The following is an 11,407-nucleotide window of genomic DNA, read 5'->3' on the forward strand; positions in this document are numbered from 1 at the left end:
ATTTACTCATTATTTTACAAGAGTACTGGCAGCGTTAGCCAAGATCAAAAAGTTTAAACAAACCATTACACTCAGTGTTTGATACTTCTGTCCACACTAAATATGTTAAAAGTCTTTGTATCATTTCCATCCAAAGTCCCAGCACTAAGGAGCCAAAGGATCAACGTGTCTCTGTCCAAATATTTGTGCAGCTCACTGTATGTGCAAAGAAGTGAAAGATGAGAGGAGAGCACAGCCATTCTCTGATCATCTAGAAGCAGCCAAGCAAATATAATAAAGCCGACAGCAAACCTCCACACGGTAACACCGCACACACACACACACACACACACACACAACTGCAAACACCCAACACACACTTGGATCCAATCAAAATAAAAAAGGAGATTAAGAAGAAGGACCTGCTGCACAGTGCACAGATGTTAATTTCAACCATCTGGGAAAACAATCTACCAGACCTCAGAGTGACTAGTTGATTCATATCAGAGATGTTGCCTGTATAGCATTCACATTACAGCACAACACACAAGAGTAAAAGAGTAAAAAAAAAAAAAAAAGGGTCTATGCAAGGTTAATGTCCTTGACAGCATCTGAAGTCGATTTGAAGTCAAGAATTGAGATAGCTCAGCAGCGGATCAAAGCCAAAACAAGATCAAATCTCTTTTTCACCTTGGTTCTCTTACCCAACCTCAAGGATGCTGCATCATGAGTGCATCTTCCCTGTTGGCAGAAGCAGACCTTACTGCATATAGGAACCCAGCATTTCAAAGTGTTTTGTTATCTTTTGATGCCTGAAAATTGAAAGCACAAGCTTGTACGCTTTTGTTTTGTGATACCGTTGTCTATTATTGAAGAGAGACTCTCTCTCTCTCTCTCTCTCTCTGAAGTGCAGCGCTGCATGTCAAAGAGGCATAAAGGACGTCCTTTTGCCGCACTTAACTACTGACTGTAAATGGGCATCACCGCGATGATTTGTCTCGGAGGATTACTCGGAGAATCACTGAGGAATCCCATCAACAATTTAGCAATTTCTCATGTGTTGCTAATTACATAACTGCTCAAAAATTATCACGGAGCTTAGGGAGATTTATCCACTGCGTACTCTCGAGCTAAAATGGAAGGGTGTTATGTCGAATGTTATGTCCTGGCATCTTAAAGTGCAGCTGGCAACTGATCCCAACGACAACCTTGAAATTAAAAAAAAGAAAAAAAGAAAAGAAAAAAGAAATCACAGTTTAAAAGAAATAATTAACACCAGCTACTGCAACATAAGATGTGAAAAGCTGAAGCAGCTGAGAGCCACGACTGGTACTGTGTTTCCTTTCAAAGGTGAGTGTCTGAGGTTAGGCGAGGGGGGGAGGGGGGGGGGGGCTCTGGGTCAACGGTGGAGTAGGAGTAGTATCACTGTGATTCATGACATGAGAGTGACAGAATGAGGGAGGGGATAGAGGCAGTGTGCATGTATGTTTTGCATGTTTCTACCCTCATATAAGGTGATAAATAATCATCCATCAGTGTCATGTCGAGGATCTGTGGCCAGACTTTAATATCTATGTGAAAGAACAGCGCATGTGCTGCTAAATACTCCCATACCAATGTATTTCAGACATACAGTAGTTACTGTAGTAGTTACATGATATGGCTACATTATAAAATTCAAATGAAGTTTTCTTGATTCAACAAATCCCATAAAAAGACCAAAACTAATCCAATTACAAGCTCATTCATTCATTCATAAATTACGGGCAATTTTGAGTCACCAATTAGCATACATCTTGGCAGGAAGTGACACACGCGTCTGGAAATACCCACTAGAAGACCTTAATGTGTATTAATCCGCAGGTGAAAGCCAAAGAAATTCACTAGTTATTTCTGTTTGAGGTGTGTTTAATACAAAATACAAAGCTGTCTTAAAGTCACCTTTTATGAATGAAACTATACTGTGTATATATTTATTTATGTGAGACTACATGTTTTCAGTAGGAACCAGTAGGAACACAGACATGCTAAAGAAGTCAGACTACGGACTGACACATTCTTGGTTTTGCTCTTTTCATGGGATTTGTTACAGAATAATGCAGCTATATCCATTAAACTGTAGGATTTTAATAATTGTGTTTAACAATTGTGCCACCTCAGCTGTATTACAGCTGCATTGATATACACTATAAATATACAACTGTAACATAGGATCTGGAGTGTCAGAACAGACAGTGATCCAGTTTTTGTGCATTGTTTTTCAGACTAAAAAGTGAAGCTTTTCAAAAACAGACATGTGTACTGAGTTTAAATGTTTATCATTAGTGTGTCTCTAGTTTGGTTTGATGTAGATTTGGACACCAAAGACAGGTGGAGTACGGCTTGAACCTGTGCAGCTTGTGAGTTATGCTACCATCAACAAAGAAGCAAACAGGTGCAGAACCACACAGAACAGTGGCTACAGGCAAAGGGCTCGTGCTGTGTTTTTTTTTTTTTGTTGTTGGTTTTTTTTTTTTTTTTTACCCTCCTCCTCTCTAATTCTTTCTGAAGTGCTTCTGCTCTCGACTTTTCGAGGAGCAGGCTCTGCTCAAGCTGACGAATATGGGCATGTTCCAATTTCGTCTGTGTCTACAAAAAGAGACAAAGAGAAAGACAGAGAGGGGAGGAAAAAAGACTCAAAGGGAGAGACCCATAAAGATCGGAGGGGAACGATAAAGATCAGAACAAACTGTCAACAGATGATGAAAGGGCAGCTTTGTAGACAGCAGCACTGTGCAAGAACTGAGTTGATTATATGATGGGAAGATTTGAGGAGAAGAGGCTTGAGAGCTAAGTCAGATCCCATCTAAACAGTTTGATTTCAGACTCTGAAGTGAGACTGCACTCGCAGAGAAAGTACATTTTGCAGTTAAGAGCAGGGAAGGACAAGTTTGAGTCGTACCTGTACTGTTTAATAAGTGAAACACAGTGTACATTCATATGCCAGCGAACAGCTGCTTTGATGATGTGCTAAATATTCACATACAGGTTTTCTTTTTAAATATTTAAATCTTTATATTTCATTAAACAGAAACATTTATTCTCGTCCCTACATTACCATGAGCACAAACTCAACACACACATTGTCCTGCTCCTGCTGCTGTACAAACTAGAAGGCTGAAAATAGTTCCCGGCAAATGCACTATTACTATTTGTTTATATAAGAAACTACAGCGCCCAGGTGTTTTATGAAGTTACTGAGCCATTTAAAAAACAAAGAAACTAAACATTTGTTATTGTTTTTTTAAAAGATTTACATGTAAGGTTGGAACCATGCTTGTGCCACAGACCAGGTAGAGAAGTCAGAAAGCACTGAGAGATGAAAATAAATATTAAATATCGACTTATCTTTTAACAGGGACGCAGACTGTCTGTCTAGAGAATTAAGTAGGTGACTGCAGATGTAGCATAAACGTGTATTAAAAAAAAAAAAATCTGTCCTGATCTCAAGGATATTTTTAAGGCTAAAAAATGTAGTCACCGTGCTGCAGAACCACAGATGTGTTTTTTTTTTTGGGTTGTACATCTCAAGGCTAAGTGCAGCGGCGACCAAAAGCACATTCAAGAGCGAACAAATTCTATTTACCTTCCATTCAGGTTCTTTCTCAAGGGGGCAGACAGCAGCGAGCACTGATAGTGGACTTTATCTAACGAAGTTCAGACTTTTCTGCCGAGCTTAAAAATTAGATACGAGTGCGCACGTTCAGTGAAGTCAGCAATTTATTCATGGTTTTTAAATCCTCATATTTTGTTTGACTTCTGTCCCAAAATCTGCTGCAGCTGAAATCCACTGCTCCCTGTTCATGAAGTCTCTGCTGGGGTAAGCAGTTATGAGCAGACAGCACAGTGAGCGGGGGGAAGCTGTCAATCAGGTGTTTGTGGGTGTGAAACCTGGTCCAGAGATGTGTGGCTGCACAATGGTCACAGTATAAAGGCTGTTAGTTCAGCAGGAGGGCTGGGAGGTAAGCTCACCGTCCTCCTGCTGCAAACACAAGGTGAAAACTTCACAAGAAGACCCCGCTGGATCTGGGGTGAACGTCTGTCTAATACCCAACCTCCAGCTCTGTGCAGTCTGCTGTGCTCAGCCTCCTGCTGCATTCAAACTGACTCGTAGCGCCACCTCCTGTTGTGGAGGGTGAATTACTCAGGACATTTGTGAGAAAATCTTTGGCACAATCACAGTGGAAAGACCGTCATTTTTTAAAATCTTTTTTTCTTTTCTGGAAGACATTTGTTTGTATTTGTGTCTGAAAACGTCAGAAATATGTTGCGTATTTGTTTCATGGGTACGTTTTGTATTTGAAAGGCATAAATTCAATGTTTTGTTTGTTTAAGTTTTGGCGGGAAATGAGCTCCACAGTTCCTCTAGTTCAGATCATCCTCCCTGCTGAAGCATCTTCCCAAACACATTATCATCTGTTCTGCATAAACCCTTTAGAAAATGTTCCTTTTTGTCTGGATCTCCAGGGTTTGCATTATGCTGACGTTGCTGTCTGACTGTTGTTACACAGCATGAAAAACTGTCTACTCAAACATGGCCCTGTGATATTAAAGGATACACTGTAAATTAGTACGAGGAAACACATACAGTACATTGATTTATTGATAGTTTATAGGTATTAATCATGCTGATAAATACCTCCAGGTCTCCTTTGGTGATGGACTCCTCCTCTACTCTGAACTGGAGGTCCTCCACTTTCCTGTAAAAATACAAGTTGGATCAGACGGAGAATGAAAACAGACAAGGATCGGTAAAATTCACCTTCTCTGTGTGCAATCATAGTCGAGACACGCTACAGCCACATCTTCTGTCCCAGCAACGTTACTGACACGTTAGTCAGTAACTACAATAACTCTTTGCACAGTATATAACTTTTTAAAACTTCATACACTCAACAAAATGTAAAAATGATGTTTTGATGAGTTGTATCTCAGGCTGTAGTGTGCATTGTGTATATCTAGTGTATATGGATCAAAAAGCTTGGGCACTGTTTGTGTTATTTTATCTTTAAATAGTGATGCCAAATAAAGAAAAGGGGAACGATTATTGTGACCAATTTGACCATTAAATATTATTAAATATTCGTTTAAGATTCAGTTTAAACTGTGATCAATTCCCTCATGAATTCACAGTCTTGAGATAAACATTTCTTTCAATTATGATGAGGATACAGTGTCATTAAACTGAATTGAAATACAATTAGAAAACTGAGTTTAACAGGAGCAAACATATAATTCCATGTATAACAATTTGTGAATTTATTTTTTTATCAGTGATTCACATTTAGATTTAGAAACCAGAACATGAGAGACCACAAGCAGCACGAGTGACATTGTGATTTTACCTTTTCTCTTCTTCAAGCTGATTGGCCAGTTCCAGTTTGTCTTTCTGTGTGCTGGACAGCATGGCTTTGACTTGCTGGAGCGTGCTCTCATTATCTGTTACGTACTGTGGAGAGTAAGAAGAGAGGTGCTGATGAAGCATGCTGCGCTTAACAACAGATTTATTGTTGCATAAGTCACTGGGATGACTCCTGTTTCTCCCCGACCTGCACGTGCTGCGCCTTGAGGACGCTCAGCTCCTTCTCCACCTCGCAGATGTGGCTGGTGGCCTTGGCCACCTCGGCCCGCTCCAGGTCCCTCTCGGCCAGCAGCTGCTCGATGTGCTGCTGCTTCTCCTTCAGTGCCTCCTGGAGCGCGGTGGTGCCAGAGATCTTGCGGGCGTAGCGCGACGACGTCTCTGTCAGCTTAAGAGGGAAAGAGCATAAAACATAAGGAAATGTGGGCCGGGGAGAAGGATGAATATTTAAAGGGTGAGAAGAAGACGAGAAAGGGAAAAGAAGAATCGGAGAGAGCGGGGAGAAACGGAGAGACACTGACGCATGGAGGGTTAAGAAAAGATACATGTAAATCACGTTTTCTGTGTCTGACATCACATTCATCTCATCCTCTGACAGCAAACTTTAATGTCTCAAAGATCATGATATATTTATTTCCTATATCATGGGAAAACAGTCATTCTGTAATCTCTACATGACACTTTGCTTTGTGACGAAATTTAAGGTCAAAACCAGTTTCATGATCATGTTTTTGATCATGAAAACAACTGTTCTGTTAACCTCACATAACGACCCTCTGCTGTCATGTGTTCACAGATTAATTATTTCATGATCATTAAAAGCAAAACTTGACACACCCCCCCCAAAAAAAATAAAAAAAATAAAAACCCCAAAAATCAAGAAATGTCACAGACATAGAAAATCTAGCCTTCTGTATAAGTAGCTCCCCCATCCTGACAGGAAGATTGTTGTGAAAAAACAACTTAGATATGGAAATTTTATTCTCTCAGGGAATATTTGAATGTTTGGGAAAGTATCAGATCAAAAACACAGGCATCAAATTTGCAATGAATGATGCAACATGTTCTTCGACCACTAGAGTATGCTCTTTGACAGGATTCCTGCCTGACCTGTGAGAGAAGTTCAAGGCAGCATCTTCTATACAAACAGAATAAAACTTCACAAAAACAATCCTGCATTTTGAAGAAACAGCTGACATACTCATAATATCAAACACATGGAGGTTCGGAAAGTGACGTATTCTCGCTTTTGTGTATGTTTTATATGTTTCAGTGAGAACTGCTGACTGATGTTATTAATATTTATCTTTACTGTTATAAATGCAGAACCTGACTGAGTGACTGAGGTTTCTAACACTGTGCTGCATGTGGGATGTGAAGCTCATTTGTGTTTGAGATCCTTATGTAAACCTCTATTTCTGTGCCTCCAAATTAGCCATGCAAATCAGCCATGCAAATCAGAGACGGTGCCGACTTTTCCACCGTTGCCGACAAACTAATTATGGCATGATTATGGTACAAGAGCTTTAGGAATGACAGTGAGTCAGACTGTTTTGTGCTGTGTGATCAGTTTGCTTTCAGTGCTGTCTGACGCCGCTGCCAACAATCAAGGAAAGTAACGGGGTGTGTTCTCTGTCCAAGATCTGGCTCGCGGCCAGGAACTCAAATCAATGCGAGATATCCTGACGTCCCATTCGTTTTAGCTTGTTGCCGACCATCACTGAGGATATTAGTCTTAAAGACGCAGCGTGTTGAAACCAGCCCTTTGAATTCTCTTTCAGCTGCAGCTCTGCAGATTTGTCACGCAGGAGCAAAACGCAGAGTCAGTGAATCAGAGCTTCACACTGCACAGCAACAAAATGCAAATTATTAACTGCCCCGCAGCTCAGGGAGTATTTCAATACAATCAACCTATTCATCATCCTACTGTCTGAATCTAGAGACTTAATACCTCACAAAGTAAAATCAAAAACTTTAAACACTTAACTGCAACAGTTTCTTTTATGAACTTTTACTTAATAAAAAAGGAAAATTATAATAAATATATGGTTAAAGTTATGTTCAAGAAGAATTTATAAAAAAAAAAGAAGATGTTATAGGTTAGAAGAACTGTATTTGTTGGTTTCATGTCCTATCTACGCCAATACAAGTCACTTTTGTGTTTTGTTTTATTTCTATATGTTTGGCCATTCCCTGAAATTCTGGTTGTATTTTATGTATTTGCATTTTTTTTTTTTTGGCTGGACTGCAACAGTTGGACAAACCCTCTAATGGCAACTGACTGACTGTCTGACTGAGTGATCATATTGTGATATGAGTGCCTCGTGGCTGAGTTGGAGTTTCCCCATTGGCTGTTGCTCTTTCAAAATGATTTGGCACAAACAGGTTCTATGAGGGGGTCGTTTACAGCCTGCAGTGATGCCATTGTTCATGTGCGGTCCAGCCATACACTAAGTTTTGACCTAGTCTTGTTTTATTTTATAATCGCACACCTGTGAAGCACCTTGTAACTGAAAGGCACTATAGAAAGAAAGTTTACTTACTCACTTACCGACTTTAAAGGAATAATTTTGGGAAAAACGCTTATTCACCTTCTTGCCAAGAGTTAGATGACAACATGAATACCACTGTTGTGCCCGTACGGTAAATATGAGCCGACAACCAACAGCCAGTTAACTTAACTTAACATGAAGCCTGGACACAGGGAAAAACAGTTTTGTCTCATATTGTTTGTCTCATTTGTACAAAAAAACCAAAGTGTAAATATGGCTAGTTGTGGTTTTACAGGGGGTTATGAGCAGTAACCTCCAGGAGTCTCCCCTGTCAATCTCACAGTGAGGACAGGACTGGCTGTGGCTTCATAATTAATGTCCAGACATGACAGTGGTCTCAACCTCTGCCTCTAACTCTGCATGAAAGCGTCAGTTTGAGCGCATTTTTCAAACCGCTGAACAATTCCTTTAAACTGCTCATCCTGCTCTGTGTGAACAGCCCCTCTGCTCTCAGTGTGTGTTTGAAGCACATCGCAGGTCGTCTTACCAGTCCAGCTCGGCTCGGTCGTCCACCCACGGAGGAGGCCACCGAGCTGACTGAACTGATGGAGGAGCTGCTGGGGCTGTGGGCCAGAGAGGAGACCCCCATGGCCACGCGCTTGCTCTTCTTAGCCTTGGCCGGGCTGGTGGAGGGGAAGCCGATGCGGATCACCTTGTGGATCGGAGCGAACAGGCCAAACTTGGGAAGACACTGGAAGTATCTGTAGGAGGGAGAGAGGACAGGGGTTAGAGATTTAAGAGCTGACCACACACCTGCTTTACATGTATGTTGACAATACAATATCTGATGATTATAGTCTGAAATCTGAAAATACTTCAGTTTCAAACCGGGTGTGAATGTGCCTTACAGCTGTTGCTACACCCCAAAGTAAATGGTCAAACTTTTAAATCATCTGTAAAACCATAAAATAAAATTCAGCATGACAAGAGAAAGAAGGGCAAGGTCAGCTGCAGAGTTACAGAACAAAACCCCAGTTTAAAATAGTCATCACAATAAAATAGAGGTCCTTATTGGCCCTTAGAGAACTCAGAGGACCCTATTAATCCATGCTTTTGTTTCTTCACAAATAGAGTGTTGTTATTATTTATTCACCTGTACTGCGTCGGCAGATAGTTTAAATTTATGCAGCCTGATTTCTTCTGACAAAGACAAAAAGCATGGAGCAATTTACCCAAGTGTTGCCCTCTGTTCATTCAGATGAGTTTAAAGTTAAGCATATTATTTCGGTTATTACCCATAAGCCTCTGGAAGCTGAAACTCCTAGAGTGCATTTCTGAATTGTTGTGTCTATGTAGTAACTTTAAGTCTCTCAGGTTGGCTAACCAGATGTTCCCAGCTGCGTACCAGGGGAGACAAAGTGTTTGGACTAGTTTCCATTCAATTAAAATGACACTTTAAAAAAACATCCAAAGACTCCCTTACATTCATTTGATTTCACTTTATTGTAGATGTCATTTCAGTTTTGTAAATTATAATTTGTTGCTCCTGTGTTTGTTACTATTCTACCTGTTTTCAAAAATAATTTTATTGTGAAGCACTTTGTAACTTGTAAATATATAATTTCATTTAACTGAAAATATTCTACATGCTGAAACTGAAAATTAATGATCACAGTTAGTAGATGCTAATACTTCTATAGCCCCAGGGCAATTTAAACCGTCCATAAATAACAGTACATCTTAATTTTCTATCCAACTCTAGTTGCTAGTAGCTAATTTTCTTTTCCTACCCAGAATAAATATGTTGTGGCCAGTATTTCCAGTTCTACATAAACAGTTCTGCCACTTTAAATAGGTTTAGGTTGTTTGCATTGTACATAATAAGAATGTGGCGTTAACAGTGCAACCTACACTGTTGGATTTTACCATATGTGGTTGGTTGATTAAGGGTCATGTCATTTTTCCTGCATTGTGATTGGCTGGGAGGCGGGACCTAACGAGGTGGGGCGATAGAGCGAGAAAAAAAGGTGAGCGAGTGACGTCGTTGGCGAAGCTCGGTGCTCGGAGGATGAGCGAGAGAAGCAAAAGACTCAGAACTGTTGTAAAACCGGTTTAAAGTGTGGTTTGCCAGTCAATGCGCTGTGTACATTAGAGCATAATAATGCTAACCAGTGAAAATTTGAATGTGTACCGTGAGAAGTTCAGTAATGCAGAAGCTGATATTGTGTTACTGTTAGCATTTCCAGCTAGCTAGCTAAGTTAGTTGCTGTTAAAGACTTTCCGAACTGCGCAGACAGACTGCAAGTGACTCGGCTAAAGATCTGGAAGCTTCTTTGGATCGCTACAGACAGTCAGTGTCACCAGCCAGCGCTTTGGGATGCAAAGTGAAGCCTGGTAGCTTCTTTACCGACGGAGTGGGACTGGAGAGAGGACTCCCCCCTGCCAGCCCGCCACGGTCAGCCATCAGCCCGCCTGCTCACTCCACCAGCGTGGAGGTCCAACACTGGGATTGTGTGACTTACCTGCAGCTATGGTGAGTACTGAACAGTTGTATTGGCTTAGAGTTGAGTTGGAGTGAAGCAACTTCTACGTTATTTGGCTACCACTTAGCATCTCAGGGCTGCAACTGTGGGTTTATTTGTTTAATTTTACTTTCATTTTGTTGGCAGCTTGTGTGTGTGAGTGGGCCCACAATTTACAGTACATTTAAGCTGAAATACCACCGTTTAAAGGTATTTAAAACTGTTTATTAACGGTTGACATGTAGAAACAAAGCAAGGTTTAAAGCAGGGGTCCCCAAACTACGGCCCGCGGGCCACATCCAGCCCGCCAAAGCAATTGGAGTGGCCCACTTAACGATCCCAGACAATCCCTCTAAACATCAACCAATTTTTATTAAATTGCATTTTCCTATCATAACATCATAACATATCCGTACTTAAAGGTTGGCATTCTAATTAAAATTGACCATAGTTATGAGCTATTTATAGTTAATAGTGGCTCATCTTCACCTCCTCACACAATGGTATATTCTGACGTGACTTTGATCGTGACCGAGCCAGCGTCAAGCTGCAAAGTTCTGAGGTGGGAATCTGTCATGAAGGTGGTTGTGTCCTGCATAAACTTCATCAGAGCAAACGGACTTAAACACAGGCAGTTCCAAGCCTTTCTCTCCGAGCTAGAATCAGCCCACGGAGACGTGCTTTACCACACTGAAGTCCGCTGGTTAAGCCGGGGCAGAGTTTTGAAGCGTTTTTACGACCTGCTACCCGAAATCAATGCCTTTCTCCTGACAAAGGGAAAAACTGTCCCAGAGCTGATCGACACAGAATGGAAATGGGACCTCGCCTTTATTAACAGATGTGTCAGAAATTTTAAACGGCCTCAACTTGCAGCTCCAAGGCAAGGGAAAACTAATCTGACATGTATTCCCACATCAAAGTATTTGAGCTTAAACTAGCGCTGCTTATTGGACAGGTGCAAAAACAAGACTTCACCCATCTCCCTGCTACTCGAAGCCTCTCAGCTGAGAAACCGG

The 11,407-nt window shown here is 41.0% G+C and overlaps 1 protein-coding gene across 1 annotated transcript in view; it reads right to left on the reverse strand.

The window, feature by feature from the left end:
* The window catches only part of clip2 (CAP-Gly domain containing linker protein 2), a 40,564-nt gene that overhangs the window by 11,985 nt on the left and 17,172 nt on the right, over positions 1–11,407 (reverse strand). The window contains exons 4-8 of the mRNA XM_022738832.1: positions 8,417–8,630; positions 5,568–5,765; positions 5,364–5,467; positions 4,658–4,718; positions 2,503–2,607 (exon numbers count right to left, since the gene is read on the reverse strand). Of these exons, the coding sequence (XP_022594553.1) occupies positions 2,503–2,607; positions 4,658–4,718; positions 5,364–5,467; positions 5,568–5,765; positions 8,417–8,630 (682 nt within the window). The remainder of the gene's footprint in view (positions 1–2,502; positions 2,608–4,657; positions 4,719–5,363; positions 5,468–5,567; positions 5,766–8,416; positions 8,631–11,407) is intronic.

Source organism: Seriola dumerili, unplaced genomic scaffold, assembly GCF_002260705.1.
Source record: "Seriola dumerili isolate Sdu_G_001 unplaced genomic scaffold, Sdu_1.0 BDQW01000040.1, whole genome shotgun sequence".
NCBI classification, from domain to species: domain Eukaryota; kingdom Metazoa; phylum Chordata; class Actinopteri; order Carangiformes; family Carangidae; genus Seriola; species Seriola dumerili.